The sequence below is a fragment of the Artemia sp. Qi Xiang Cuo genome, chromosome 14 (genome assembly GCF_049724085.1).
Source record: "Artemia sp. Qi Xiang Cuo chromosome 14, ASM4972408v1, whole genome shotgun sequence".
Lineage (NCBI taxonomy): Eukaryota > Metazoa > Arthropoda > Branchiopoda > Anostraca > Artemiidae > Artemia > Artemia sp. Qi Xiang Cuo.
This window is the reverse complement of record NC_142807.1, coordinates 185,219-201,285: the sequence shown is the minus strand read 5'-3', so window position 1 is coordinate 201,285 and position 16,067 is coordinate 185,219. Positions and strand designations below refer to the sequence as shown.

Here is a 16,067-nt window from a genome sequence, read left to right as displayed (position 1 = left end):
ACATTTCAAAAGTATTTCAAATTAATACCCCCAGTCGTTCTCAATATATTCCTGAGGCGTCTTATTGCTGAGGCGGCAAACATAAACACAATGCCTTTTGATTTATTTTAAAGCAATATAAAGTTTTAAAGCATAATGGGCCAATTGCATAATTGTGGGGGTTGATATGCCTAATAATACATAGTTGCTGGACCGTTCTACTATGCTGAACAAAATGACTGTCTTAAAATTTTGACTGGGTGCGTTTGGAAAATGAATGGGCTTGAGAGGAGGGTTGCTTGCCCTTCAATCTCTTGTTACTCTTAAAAAGGGCACCAGAACTTATTAATTTTGAATTGAATTAGCTCCTTTAAAAGTTTCACGATATTTCTTGCTATTATAGAGTGTGGTGCCTATGACTTTTCTAGTTTTTTCCTTTCATTGAAACTCCTAAACGCTCCCCAAAAGTTTCATCTTAATACCTTGAGCGCCATTAATTACATTAACTGTAGTGGCAGTATTAAAAATTTACATTTAGTGCTTTCTGGCTAGTGCAAAATCCCCCACAATTTACCCTTAAAGGTCTAAATTAATAAAATAAGTTATTCTTCAGATATTGTTTTGATTTAGTCCACATGCTCAAAGTTTGTTTTGATTTAGTTCAACATCCGCCTAAGCATTCCTTAAAAGCGTCAAATTAATACCCTTAACTTTCGCAGTAGCAATAGTTGTAGCAATATTAGTAGTAGTATGTGAAAAGCACCTTGGTTTCTCCAACACCCGTTTAACACACGCTGAAAACTTCAGCTTAATACCATCAACCATTCCTGAAGCATTTCTGTTGCGTCCGCTTGACAACCTGTGGGCATAGTGTGTTTCGATTTAGTTCCGTACAGTTTCTATATACCCCTAATTTTTGCCTTCATATATTTAGCTTTAATAGCAGTAGTAGTAGTAGTAGCAGTAAAGTTAATAGTAGTAGCCATAGGTTCAGCGTCACTAGTAATAATAGAAGTAGTAATAGTAGTTACAGTAACAGTAGCATGGGTAATAGTAGTATCACTAGGTAGAAAATATCTCATGTTGGTTGGTTAAACAGCCCCCACAACAAGCCCTGTTAGTTTAAACTTCACACACCAAACTGTTGCTAAGATATTGCTGTTACACCCTATTGACAACCTGCATACAGAGGGCGTGTTCTGATATACTTCATCTTCATCCCTAAAAATTTCTTGAAAATTTCACCTTCATGCCCTTAGGCACAGTTGTAATAGTAGTCACAATAGTAGTATTGATATTGCTAGTAATATTTTTTTAGTATTTTAGTCTTCTGTTAAGAAGACTAAGTCACTGAGGCTAGGAATAAGTGAAGATGAAAAGGTGAAGTTGGGTAATGAAAAGATTGTTCAGGTGGGCAGCTTCACTTAACTTGGTAGTATTATTAGTAAAGACGGTGGGAGCAATGAAGATGTTAAAAGTAAAATAGCCAAGGCTCAGGGTGTTTTTTTCACAGTTAAAAAATGTTTGGAAAAATAGGAAGATAAGTCTGCAAACCAAGATTAGAATATTAGAAGCTACAGCGATGACAGTGGTCAAATATGGCTCTGAAACATGGGCGCTCGAAAAGCGGATGAAGATTCGCTTGATGTTTTCCAGACAAATTGCTTAAGGATTGTTCTGGGTACCCGGCTGACTGACCGTATTTCCAAAAATAGGCTGTACGAAAAATGTGGGTCAATACCGCTCTCTAGGGCTATAATGAAAAAAAGGTTGAGGTGGCTAGGGCAGGTTTTTGTGGATGAAGGATGACAGATTGCCAAAGACTGTTGTTTTCGGCCAACCGTCTAGGGCTAAACGGAAAGCAGGTCGTCCTTGTCTGGGGCGGGAGGACGTCATAAAGAAAGATTTAAAGGAAATGGAAACTTTCTGGGAGGGTGTAAAAAGGGAGGCTTAGAATTGATTGGGATGGAGGAGGAGCATGCGTAGCTGTGTTGGCCTCAGGTGACTTGGTGCTGCGGTGCGTTGTTAGCAGTAGTAGTAGTAATAGTATTGAATAGCATAGTACTACTAGCATCATTGGTATTAACCTATTGCCTTTTGTTCAGTTGACCATCCCTCTCGTCAAGTGCTGTAAGTTTCAACTTAATACAATTAGCCATTGCTATGAAATAGCTAATATGTCCTTTTGATAACCTGTAAGTTCATATACTTCTTGAAATTTTTATCTCAATGCACTTAGGCCTACAAGTAGTTGCAATAAAAGTTGTAGTATTAAATGTAGCAGTAACAGTAGTAATAGCAGTAGTTTGCACATAATGCCTTTTGATGAGAAGATCTTCCCATTTGAGTATTCTCTGAAAGGACTAACTTAATACCCAAATCAATTCTTGAGATACGCTATTTTGACAATGTGTATGCACATAGCGTCTCTTTATTTAGTTAAAATTTTCCCTTAATACTCTAAATAGAGTAGTGTGGTAGTAGTAGTGGTGGTAGTAGTATTGGTAGCATGCAAATATTGCATTCTTGATCATCTTCCTTAGAATAATAATAATAATAACAATTCATTTATTACCCACTGTGAACAGAAAAGAAGTGGAGTATATCAAGAACAAAAAACAAAAAAGTAAACTTGCATACTTAGTAATTAATTACATAAAACGACGTAAATTATAGTGCGCAGTAAGACCCGCTGATTCCGACAGCTTTCCCGCAAGCACGGTCACTCTTTTTCCATAAATCAGGTAGGCTGAATCACGATATTAGATGCCGGTTCCGGAACCACGGAGGGAGGCACAGAAGATACCGAGAAAATTGAGAATAATAAGTCCGCAGAGATTTGAGATCTTAGGAGAGGCTGAAAGAGAAAGGATGATTCCTTTTATTGACGAATTTTTGGACTTTCTCCTCCCCAAAAGGCGCCCCTGCTTCTGATGGCTACATAAATTTGTGGATTCAGAGAATATGTAGCTTCAGAGAATATGTAGCTGTAAATTATTTATGTTTTTAGAGCCAGAGGACGAAATTGAAGCTTATACCAATGAATTCGTTGAGACAACAAATCCAATGTTGTTACCTAAACTTGAAGATGCTTCAGCAGCTGCTTTGTTCTGTGGTTCTGTACACTTGGAATTAAGTGGGGATTTTCAGAAGAACGGTTCAAGTGTTGATGGTGATGAAGGTAGGTTTTATGTTACTATAACTCCTAATTCTAATAAATCTGACAATTTTAGGGAAAGAAGTACGCTTCATTTTGTCTGACTATCCTGTTCATTATTTCCGATTTTACACAGATGATGCCCCACCCCTTCAAAAAAATGTGATGCTTGTCTGATTCCTTAATATTTCTGATATATCTAAATATAAATTTGATAACCATCCGTAGCACTGAGTCAATCATTAATCTGCAGTTCTGAAGAAAATTACTTAAGGGTGTCTAACAAATAGCTGAAGCCAAGTAATTAGTAACACTGAGTCAATCACTAATCTGCAGTTCTGAAGAAAATTACTTGATGGTGTCTAACAGATAGCTCAAGCCAAGTAATTGTCTTTTCGTTATATATACTGCCTATAGGTTTAATTAAAATTAATATGAATGTTATATGCAGCTTTGACAAGTCTTCGATTTGATGTCTCATGGGGGGGGGAATTACGCCGAAACTTTCGGGAAAAACTGTTTTAGGTCGGATGGAGGAGGCAGAGCTGGAGATTTTGTTTTTGAATTGGGGAGAAATTGGGGCCAGGTGCTGTTTTCTAATACTTACAAAAGAGTGCACGTTTCTTCTTCTTGTGACTGTCTTCCAATGTCCTCTGCTACTAGTTTCTGTTTAGCACTTCTGGTTTTGGTATATTACATCCCCCTCCCATGCCTCAACCGAAGTAACTCTTGAGTGTCTAACTCTGAGTAACCATTAAAATTGCTGCATTATTGGCAACATTTGTGGAGTCGTAGTGGTTTTTGGGAAAGAATATGTCAGTTTCGTGTAGATAAAATAGTATAGATGACGAACATGATTATAAATTAACTAATTTTTGTATCTTTAATAAACCTCTTATTTCAAATATGCACATAAAATAAATAACTAATGTAATAACTAAGCTTATCAGAACAGATTTTAATTCCCTTTTTTAAATTGCTGAACAGGAAGAGAAGATCTAATGCTGAACTATCTTATAATTATTTTTCAGAATCAGAAGAAGAAATTCTGGCTTATACCAACAGTCCTATTGGATCCACAAATCCAGTTTTGTTTCTTCGTCTTGAAGACGCTCCCACAGCTACTCTGCCCTTTGTCCATATACCGATAAAGCTGGATTCCGATTTTCAGATAAAAAGTTCAAGTGAGAACAATGATAACGGTAATTTTTTAGCTTATTTTAACTTATAATCTTGATAACTCTGGGAGTTGTCTGGGATTAAAAAATACTTCATGTTGTCTGATGTTCCCCGCATCACCTAACAATCAAAATCATACCGATCTTTTCGGTACCTCATCCAGGAATTACCACTGAATAAAAAATATTTTCTCAGTAAAAATAAAAAAAATTTAAGTAGCAATAAAATAATTACTTCTATGTTTCAAGGTTAGACATTTATTTTGTATTCCTGTTTGTATTCCTCTGTGTGAAAAATTACTTTACGTTATCTGATGTTGCCTTCATCACATAACAATCAGAATCATACCGATTATTTCCGCACCTCGTCGAGGAACTACCACGAAATAAAAATACCCAATATTTAAATAGTTCTTATGTGTCATTTACTCCTAATAAAAGGCTTTTCGTGTGTTTCCTAAGGAGTCAAGTGTTCAGGACTGCCGGATCAGCAGGAATTGAGTTCAAAGCACACTCCATAGTCACAGCCAGACCGAAGTCTGAACGAACTGAAGGAATTCCTGGAACCATTACATCATCCCGGTTACAAATTGTGTAGGAATTTACTTCATTCATTAGTTGACGCAGTCATGAAAAGCATGATGGGAGCTATATGTGGAACTATTGGTACGCCAGCGAAGATACTGATAAAATATATATGTCCTATTCTTCAGAAGATTAACACGAGTTAAATAAAAAAGACTGAGGATAGAAAAAGTAAATACTTGCTTAAGTTTTCGGATGATTCCAAGTCCATGCAGACCTTTGAGATACTTGTATGATATACCCACTGCCCCTCAAGTTGTTCATGCATTGACGCATTGTAAACCGGTTTCTTTCGCTAGTTTCTTTCACCTTAGTAGAAGTGACAGAATAGATGGGAAATATATAGTGTGGGCTATACATTTGCATATGAGGGGGGGGGGAGGGAGTAAAGTATTTAGATAGTGCGAAGTCAGAAAACAATTCGTACTTCATAATATGCAGAATAGTTGTAGCTTACAAATTTTGCATGCAGACCCGCTGTACTTTACCTCTACTCCCTAGTGGGCAAATACATAGCCGAAATTTCTTTCTAAAGTATTATATTTGTGCCATAAATAGGTATATTTTATTAGATTAACCTAACTGCACTTTTTGAGTGGTAGTGGGTATATCATACAAGTACCAACTTTGACTCTAATTAACTGAATATGCCGCTTTAATGATAGATTTTAATCCAGAAGAATTTGTAACAGTCCCTTCTGTTTCATTATGATTGTTTCAATACGATAATTCAAACACAACATCAGAAAAGAGAATAGTTTCCAGATTTAAAATTGCTTTCACTCAAGGGATTTCTCTTTCCCCCATTCAAAAATAATAATTAATACAGAAATAACTCGCTAAATATTTAAGACTACGGTCACATTTAATATGCTGCAAGTGTCCATATCTCCTTCATACCTAGGTATTTTCATAGCTAACTCATGTAGGAAAAGTTTTTGTGGTATTGCATATTGATAACGTTTAGAACATAAGTAGGTGGGATAGATTTCGTAACCTATACTTCAAACCCTAGCATATCACGTATACGAAACTTTTGCGGAAACCTGTAACGGAAAGCGGAAGATAATCAGATAACTATTTAGTTAGCTGATTATATTATATGATATAGTTATCTGATTATCTGTATGACTTCTTTGATTTGTTTTGTTACGAAGTTTCTGGGCATTTTCAAAGATTTCTAGCTTCCCTTCCTTAGATTCCTTCACTCACTTCCTTAATTTTCAGGCAATTTTTTGTCGAGTTCACTTCGACCATTGAACATTTTGGATTTAAACTCATTTTCAAGCCTTGAGATTGAATGTTTTAAAAAGATTTTTCCCAATGTAATTATCCTTGGCCAAACCATTTTTAGCAATGCTATTCCTATCCTTTTTATTACTCGTAAGAACCTGTTAATAGTAGGCTTGAAGTGTAAGACTTGAAATTATTACTTTTGTCTCTCAGAAACCGCGTTTGAAGTTTTAAACGGCGAGTGTCTGATTCATTTTCTCGGACTTAAAACGGTAACTTCTTTTATTGGTTAATGAGTCAGAGTAACTAATTTCAAGATTCCGTACTTCATGCTTGTGCAGATATCGGCAAGAGATTTGCATTGTATTGCATCGGATTAACGAAGCTTCTTGACTACGAAGGTCCTTGCGTCGGCTCTCCAGTGTGTTGCTGTATCTGGGTTTTATGTCTAGGTCTAATATTAACAAGCTGAGGTCAAATCCACTGCGCCATCACAGGACCTAGGCAAGACATTTCGACTTCTCAGCAAGAGATCTTGAGTTTTCTCCAACCGTCAACAACACTTCCGACAAACTTTCAGCCGAAGTTTTCAATGTTGTGCCTTCAGAAAACGTAACTGAAATCTTAGACAAATCCAGAGATTGTTCGTCTTACTTTCGTTCCTTATGGCCCATCATTCCAACAACAAATGTAACAAAGATGGCTATTGTAGGTGGCCCCATTGTTTGGCTTTATTTCTGTTTTAGCGCACAACATTCTACATCGTTAATTTTGAATTAAATCATAAGCTAACAGTCAACAAAAAGTTAAATTCGAACAAAGACTAATGAAAGTTAATTATTTCACTTTCAGAAATAGATAAAACAAGGCTCATCAGTGGAAATTGATAGCGTTCAATAGTGATATTTATCCAATTCTATATATTCTAATTCCACATACAAACTTGATTGACACGAAACTCTGAACACAAAATTGATCGCTCTTCTATTGCTACCAGAGAAACCTGGTGTGTTGTATATGATGGACGTTTGCATCCACATAACCTACTACTACTATGTGTCCGTACTTCTCACATAAATTAAAAGACAATTGAAAAACAAATAACAAAATAAAAATACATATAAAAAGATAATAAATTTGAATCTAAATCATTCAACGAATTCCCAAAAGGTAACGTTTCAACCGACTCTTGAACTGGCTAGGTGAATACTCCTAGTTTCACACATTATCAACGAAGACATTTTTAGCTGGTTTTGAGTCTAAGCTCCGCTCCTTACTTCCATCATGAAAACTTTTTTTTTAAGATTATGCTGGTAAAGCGCTATTAGTTTTGTCGCGTTTGGGACCGAATGTAAATAGTCGTACCTTATTAGGTGTTGGGAATGAAAGGAATAATGTGCAGGATATACGATAAAATAAGAAGAAAAAAACAGAAATATCATTAAGCAACCCAAATTTCAACGATGGTAATTTGCAGCCGCTGAATGCGAAGGAAATATAACGCAAATATTACAGCAAGTACCAGTGCTAAGCTGTCTTTAGTGCAAATGAAAAAAACTAATCTTTTGAGGTTAACTAGAAAGGACGAACAAAACAACTGATCACGGTGACGAAATCTTCAGTCAGTCGTTTTGTTCTTCCTTATTGGTTAACTTCAAAGGCTCGGCTTTTTTTATTTATTTTTTTTTTGCACTGAGGACGGCTTGGTTCAGATTTCTGCTTAATATCTGCTTTATATTTTCATTGTATTAAATAAAAATAAAAAAATTTTATAACTGAAAGTAAGGAGCGACATTAAAACTTAAAAACGAACAGAAATTATATCTTATATCAAAGGGCCTGTCTTAAAAAATTGTTTTAAAAAATTGAGTTGTGAGAAAGAACTTTAGCGTAAAGAGCGAGGCGTTGAGGAGGGTAATTCTCTAGTACTTGGTGAAAGAAAGAAATATCCTGGGAGGTAAATGGTTCTTATTCATACCCCATGCGTGAAGAAACTCGTGAGGATCTGCTTCAGTATATGGTTCTTTGCCCCGATTTGCAGAATTTTAGGAAATAAGTATTTTCTATTAATATGGCCTCAAACCAGTGGTTCGTTTCAGTACTAGGATCAGATGATCATTATTAAATAGGATCATTATAATATATTATTATAATATGTATCTATATATCATTACAATATATAAATCATAAATATACATTCGGTATCTGTTTGCTAAATGAGCTATTTTAGAGGCCTTTTCGTTAACTTCACTACAAAGCAGAACTTTTTTATAACTTTTTTTATTGAAGGATTGATGGACTCTTAAATTAAAATTCGACAGAAACGAAAAAAAAATTACAGTCAAATTTTCAAAAATTCACAAATTCTATTGAAATGCTTACAGCTTGTATTAAACTGAATCTTTGGGATTACTTAAGTTTTTTTCTCTTAGCCAAAGTTTTACACCTAAATAAAAATAGTCATAACCTCTCTTTCTAGGCTTTAGTTCATCTTTCGTCCTTAATAACATGTACGTTCTTAAATCGTTGAATGAAAATCTGTTTGAATTATTTTCTAAACTTCAGCATCTTGGTTTAAAAAAAGGCGTCGGTTAGAACCATGCAATAAAAATGAGTTTAATCCATTCAATCTCCCTTGTTACTCTGAAACTCCTTCAACTCGCTCTTAAAAAGTTTTGTCATTTTCTTAACTTGGGTGAACAAGCGTCTGAGTGGATTATTTCTGAATTTCAGCATTTTCAAAAATTTGTGAAATGTAAACGAAATCTCGAATTAGAAAGATACAATTACAAGGATCTTTTACTAGTTTTGTTTTCAATTTTAGACCACGTGATATCTTCCTCACTCCATGATGATCCTTTGCGAGATTTGGAAACTTCTGGGCCAAGTAATCCAGCTAATGTCAATGGAGAGAAACCTTACCAATGTGAAGTGTGTTATAAGTGCTTTTCTCAAAAGTCATATTTGAAGAAACATTATATAATACATGCAACTGATAAACCTTACATTTGTGAAATATGCAAAGCGAGTTTTTGTCGGAAATCACACTTGGCTGTACATCAAAGAAGTCATACTGGTGAGAAGCCATATCAGTGTGAAATATGTGGCAAAGGTTTTTCTTTCAAGTCGTACGTGGCAGTGCATCAAAGAAGCCACACAGGGGAGAAACCATACCAGTGTGAAATATGTAGGAAAGATTTTTCGATTAAGCAACAGTTGGCAGTACATAAAAGAATCCATACCGGTGAGAAACCGTACCACTGCCAAATTTGTGGAAAGAGCTTTTCTCAGAAGTCTCATTTGAATATACACAACAGAATCCATTCTGGTGAAAAACCACATCACTGCAATATATGCGAGAAACGTTTTTCTGAAAGGACAGTTTTGCGTAAACATCAAAGAATCCATACTGGCGAGAAGCCACATCAGTGTAAAGTATGTGGGAAGAGTTTCTCTGATCAGTCTTACTTAATTGTACATCAAAGAGGTCACAGTGGTGATAAACCATACAAGTGCGATGTGTGTGGAAAAACGTTTCCTAATAAGCAGGGATTGAATATACATATGCGAATCCATACAGGTGAGAAACCATACGCCTGTCTAGTTTGTAGCAAGAGCTTTGCTCAGAAACCACACTTGAAAATACACAAAAGAGTTCATTTCGGTGAGAAAGTATAACTCTCCGTAACATCCTGGAGCGGATTCTCTCTATCCTGGAGACCTCTTTATTTTTAACATTTGAAAGTACTAAGGTTTATTGATATGATCATAGCATATGTACCAGTGAAAAACTCGTATCGTTGTGAATATTTGAAGTGTTCAGAGACTGCGTAGATTTCTGTTACTTGTTACCTGGTCGCCCACAACTAATTTGGCAAGATGTTATAGAGATAACACAACTACTGATTGTATTGGGATAGGTTTCCTCATCACTAACAATCACAGTATAAGTATATATAAACAGTAGCGAAAAATTTGCTCAAAAATGACACATATTATAGCGCGCTGACTGGGAAGTTCCCTGTACGTCACATCAGTAGTTTCAGTTGCTTCTTGGCATTTAGTCAGATCACAGCATATGTAATGCGCTAAACATTTGTCATTTCGTGTGTGCTAAGAGGTGGAGTCATGAAGAGAGGTCTAGACTGATATGTGTCAAAAATCTTTAAGTGAGACTATAGGACTTTTCGCTACTGGTTATATATACTTATACTGTATTGACAATTAACGCTTGATAACTAACAAGAGTCAATTGTGGTGATAAAATGTATCAGGGCTACAGTATTTTATCCACTTATACTGATAGACTTATGCACAGGATCCCATTCGTATCAAGGTAAAATACGAAAATAGTTTTCTGAAAATATGTTTATGTCAACATAAATTAAGTCATACTAGTAAGAATTAACGGCACTATAAGTTATACAGAAATAGCTTTTCTCAAAGCACAATATAATTCATCATGAAAAAAGAGCCTTTGTAGCTTTTGATCGGAGATTAGGACTGAGATTTTTGCTGTTGGATTGTTTTTAATTGGTATCGTGATAATGCGCCTTTGCAAACAAGCAGCGGAGCATAAGACTTCCGATGAAGATTGTTCCTGTAGCTATACTTAATTAATAACTGTAAAATTCGTTTCTAGGAGAGATTGTGTGCTGATGTTTAATATTATGCCTTTATAAATTCAAACAAGGCTTTACAATTTTATTCTAAGCATGTAATTTAAATACCTATCTGTAATTTAACTAAGTTTCAATAGTTGCTTGTAAGTTGTTGTTTTGTGCCCAAGACGTTAATTGTGTGAAAATTCTGAATTGCAATATTCAATTAAGGAATACACAAATTTAAAAAACTTTAGTTGAGTTCAATTAATCTTTTGATTAAGTCAATTACTGTTTTGTTTGAGAGAAAGTCATCTCTTTGAGCTAGAGCGAGTTCTATCCATGTTAAAGAAAAACATATCCAAAATTAAACAATGCATATGATAAAGGGCAAAACGAACAAAAAACTGTTAATAATGTTCCATATAGTAATGGGTACCATGCTATAAGATAACAAAGCGAAAAAGCAGAATAAATTAGGCTATCTTTCTTATTTAAGCTTCATTTATTTAAAACAGCTTTCATAGTATTGGCAACGGCCTCAACTAAACTACGCTGTCTCCAACACAGGAAAAAAAAAGAAGAAAAAACCTAAGCATGATTACTTGTTGCAATCATGCCACTTGTTTTATACTCTTGTATAAAACGGAATAAAAGAATTGTTGAATCAATTCGTTCTGCATCTTATTGGCTCGAACAAGTTGAAGTGTCGAGTATTGGTTTTGGGGGGCAATAAGAGGAGGCAACACCGTACTGTTTTTTTCACTAGCAAGGAGCGACTCTCCAAATTTGCACATGAGATGGAATCTCCGTTCTCTCAGTTTTGGTTTTTTCAGCGTTGCAGTTGCAGTCGCATACGTGTCATATTTGTGGCCCAGTATGATTTTCGTCGCCCGTTTTTGAATAGCCTTGAGATCATCACTTAAGTAGTCAATGTTGTGCACTTGTGGTCCCCAAACAGGGCGTGCGTATTCTAGCAAGGGACGTATGTACTAGATATTAGATAGTTTTAACTGATTCACTGGGAATGTCTTCAACTTTATATCTTTTGTTGTAGAAAGCTATCTATTGTTATGGAAAAAACATCTTTTTTTAGCTAGAAGAAGTTCTGGCAATATCCCCAAATTGTCCTTTACGTCCTCAAAAGCTCTTTCTTGAGTGAAAACGAATTTATCGGATAAAAATGAAAAAAACGCTTAATTTAAAGAAAAAATTAACTTAGTCTGTCGTTGCTTATAAAATTTGTTTTTTTCCTCTCTTTTTTAAGGTGTTGTAATTTTATCTGTGGTTCACAATTTTAAGTCGTCTTTAACTTCTCGTTGAGTACGGCTTTGTCATCTTTCCTGTATTCATAATATTGATGTGATAATATCAACAATTCTAATAGCAAGAATCTTATTATTTTTTTAACTTTGGGTTGCGTTTTCATCAGTGCTTCCATTCTACTAATGTGGGAATAAAGTATTTAAGTGCGAAAAAAAGAGTAGAATTATAGTAGAACACAATCCGGAAGTAAGTATGTTATCGTGCTTACTATTTGAAGAGGAATGTTAACAAAATTGATTCTTACGCTATATTACCAAGGTTTCCGCTTAAAATTTTTTCAATCCCTAAAAGGCTTGTGGAAAATACCTAGAAATCCCTGTTTTCAATACCAAAATCCCTAAAAGTTTCCTCATTTTCTGACTTCTTTCCAAGTTACAAGTAAAGGCTTATTAGGCTGACTTTTAATAGCATTTGTTCAAGACGACTTATTTTGCAACTTAAGACCTTTTACGTTTACCAAAATATCTTCTTTTGACGTTTAAAACAATGCTTTGTATTTATCAACTAGTTTAGTTCGGTATTGATTTATATATTCTGGGTCCAGATCTCAGATTCTGGACCATATGAATATATTTTGTTTATTTGTTTTTCTTTGCCATTATTTTTTCCGTCTCTATTACTACTTTTGCAACACCCTCAATTTTATTTGAATTGGTACGAAGGATTGGCATGAATGATATCCAACCGGTCGCATTTTCACGCATTATTTTTCTTTTTACTTTTTATTTCATATTGAATGGTTAATTTGAATCGGAGTATAGTAGCAAAAATGAATCACTTAAAGTTTAATTTAAGGACGGCGCCTGGATTTTGATCTTTTGAATTATGCGATTTTAACTAGTGTAGACTGCTACCTTCCTCCCAGTTTTCAGAAAACGTCGAATGTAGACGCACTTTAAACTGTATTCAGAAAACTTTTATGAGAACTACCAAATAATACGATTTAAAATAAAACACCAAATGCTAAGATTAATACCCCGAGTCATCGTTGTCGTCGCCATCCCCATCGTCCTTCCCAATGCCTAAAAAAGCGATGCATTCGCACGCAGTCGCATCGGATTTTACAGACTTCATTTTTTTATTTAAACTCCCGGTGAACTTAGGGGGGCATTTACGCTTCATCCCATACTTGAAAGAAATTGTTGCAGCCAAAGATTTTCGAGCCCATTTCTCTTTTTATTTTTTTACTGTTTTCAGAACGCTGAAAAGTCTTTCCACAACTACATTTGGGCAAGGAAGTCCAAAACTAAACCGAATTACATGAAGAACGCTAGTGAACTTTAGCATTCCACTTGGCGTCTTGATGGACGTTACGCAGTTCTAAAAATCAATCGGATTTCTGACACTAAGCAAACTGTCGTCTGGACTAAGCAGCATCAATGCCCGCCACTCTTTTTCAACCAGCCCAAAATCCCACGAGGGGTGCCCAAACTTTTGGCAACAAAGCCGTAACGATGGAATATCACCATCCGATGGGACTTTTGGGTCTACTATTCTATAAAGTTGTAAATATCGTGATAAAATGGAAAGCGGTCGACTAGTTAGGACACAGCTTCAATATAAAATTTCTGGGCAATATCCTTGATGCTCTTGCATTTCTCCATGAACTTTGTATCTTTTCCTTATAAGGAAAACAGAAGGGCGGTCGCTTCTGGTTCCAAGTAGGAAGAACTCTTCTCTTTGAGGGTTCACAGACTGAACAGTCTCAATTTGTTTCACACAGTCTTTTACAATGAAACTGTGACAAAGGCTCTTCGTAACTTCTAGCACTTCTTTTTCGAGCAAGTAAAATCATGGCGCATCTGCCTGGCACAGAGTATTAAAGTCATTGAATACGCCCAAAGCATACTCAACAAATTCGAAAAGAATCCTTTGGTATGGATTCTTCAGGGTCAAAAGTTTCTGGTATATATATATATACATATATATATATATATATATATATATATATATATATATATATATATATATATATATATATATATATATATATATATATATATATATATATATATATATATATATATATATATATATATATATATATATATATATATGTATATATATAGGAGATGACACTGGTTGTTCTGCTATATGAGACTGGGGTCTAGCATAAGAAAATTACGTTTATCACCAAAGAATCCAAATAACCAAGTGTTGCTTTTTTCTAAGGAAATATAGGGGGAGGAGGAAAAGCTCGTGAACATGAAATGTGGTTCCCTCCTCTTTTTTACTGGTATGATTATGGGCATTAATGTGCAGAAGGGAAGGGGGGTTATGGAGGTGCAAGATTTGACAAAAGGATCCTCTGGGTAGATTTGACTCATGAATGCTTTTTTCCTTTATCTGCCCCCTTCCTTCAGGCAAACGTTGTATTCTCTTAAGTGTTAGTCCTGATGTTTGCAACATTTATTATAGGTATAACACATTTCTTCAGTTCTTTTTTTGATGGTGATGCTCACTAGATAAAGGTTTGGGTGCATCTCATATAATCAAGAACTGATGATCTTCTTTTCTGATCTAAAGGGCATTTATTGCAAATAATTTTTTTTTTCTATCTGATTTACTAGAAATTTCAAGACCAAAAGTGACAATATATGGTGTTTTAAGGTTCTACTTTGAAAAAGAATAATGTTTTAGCTAAAAGAAAAACAATAATAGCTGATCTCCGAATTTCAGATATTAATTGCAACCATCAATTGGAAACCAGAGCATGAACACCTGCTTATTTATATTTGCAAACCAAAGATTATTTATTCTTGTTGGAAGTTTCAAAGTTGTTGTATTAATTAAAATTTTTTGTTTGCTTATTTCATTTTACGATCGAAGAAGGTCCCAGAAGTTTTTACGAAATATCTGCTCTGCTATAACCTAATTCGCCTTTTTATATTTTCACTTTTGTTGGTAACAATATCCCATTGTTCTTTTTAAGAAAACAATAGTTCAGAAGGACAGCATAGCCTTAGACTATATTTAAACTCTTAAATATTTAGAGTATGGCAACCCATCATTTAACATTATGACAGTGATGTGAATAGAGCTGCACCTAGGAACTGTCTGGTGTGTGCCTGATGAAGCCTGTTGCAAGGAAAGGTAATTTGTGATATTTGTTTTCTTATGGTGGCTCTGTGGATTGATTCTTACTTGTTAGTAAGAAAGCCCGGGTTCGATCCCTGCTGCTGCAGGGCTAACGCAAGGGCCTTTGCAGTCAAGAAGGATTGTTAATTCATAGGCTAGATATTTTTATCTAAACCTGTTCTCTGAATTTTTTTCTCAATTACGGCTGGGTATCAAAGACTATGCTCCAGCGACGCCTGTAGTAAAGAGCCATAAGTTTTCAATGCATCAAGTATTTAGTTTTTCCTAGAGCTACTTTATTATAATATAGTGGCCGTAGAAACCTTTGAGGCGATTCATTCGATCGGAACTTAAAAGTTCTAGTGCCTTTTTCAAGAATCAAAAGTGATCGGAGGGGAACCAGCCCCTTCCCTAGCCCTTTTTTCTAACTGGTCCCTTCGTACCCTGGAAAGACATTCGAACAAGATTCTGAGATAATTTGTTTTTGTTCAAAATCGTCAGAAGATAAAAAATATGCCTCTGAGGGACCCCACAGGCCCTAGGGTAAGGGCGATAAACAATGTAAATTGGCAATTGCTTAAACATATGTTTTACAATAGATAAGGAGGGCTTATGCAATATTTCAGGAACGGCTAAGAATATAAAGTTTAAACTCTCAGGGAATGGTAAGGGCGATGTTAAACTAAATAAATAAATAGAAAAAAAATACTGTGTACATCCTGGTAGTCAAATGGCATACCTCCAAAATCAAAAGAACAGCTCAGGGTAATAAGTTGAAAGTTTTAGGAAATTCTGAGGGGTGGTTTGGAAGTAAATAAAAAGACACCACATGTATCGAGGTTGTGAAAAGGGTGTGTCAACAATATCTCTGGAACAGCTAAATGTATTAAGTTTTAACTATCAAGGGATGACGAGGGGGATGCTGAACTT

The 16,067-nt window shown here is 35.2% G+C and overlaps 1 protein-coding gene across 1 annotated transcript in view; it reads left to right on the top strand.

Annotated features, from left to right (window-relative positions):
* The window catches only part of LOC148944022 (uncharacterized), a 53,075-nt gene extending 40,025 nt beyond the window's left edge, over window positions 1–13,050 (top strand). Inside the window, exons 3-5 of the mRNA XM_089099706.1 lie at window positions 2,990–3,160; window positions 4,168–4,338; window positions 8,957–13,050. Of these exons, the coding sequence (XP_088955832.1) occupies window positions 2,990–3,160; window positions 4,168–4,338; window positions 8,957–9,810 (1,196 nt within the window). The 3' untranslated portion in view covers window positions 9,811–13,050. The remainder of the gene's footprint in view (window positions 1–2,989; window positions 3,161–4,167; window positions 4,339–8,956) is intronic.
* The last annotated feature ends 3,017 nt before the right edge of the window (window positions 13,051–16,067 follow it).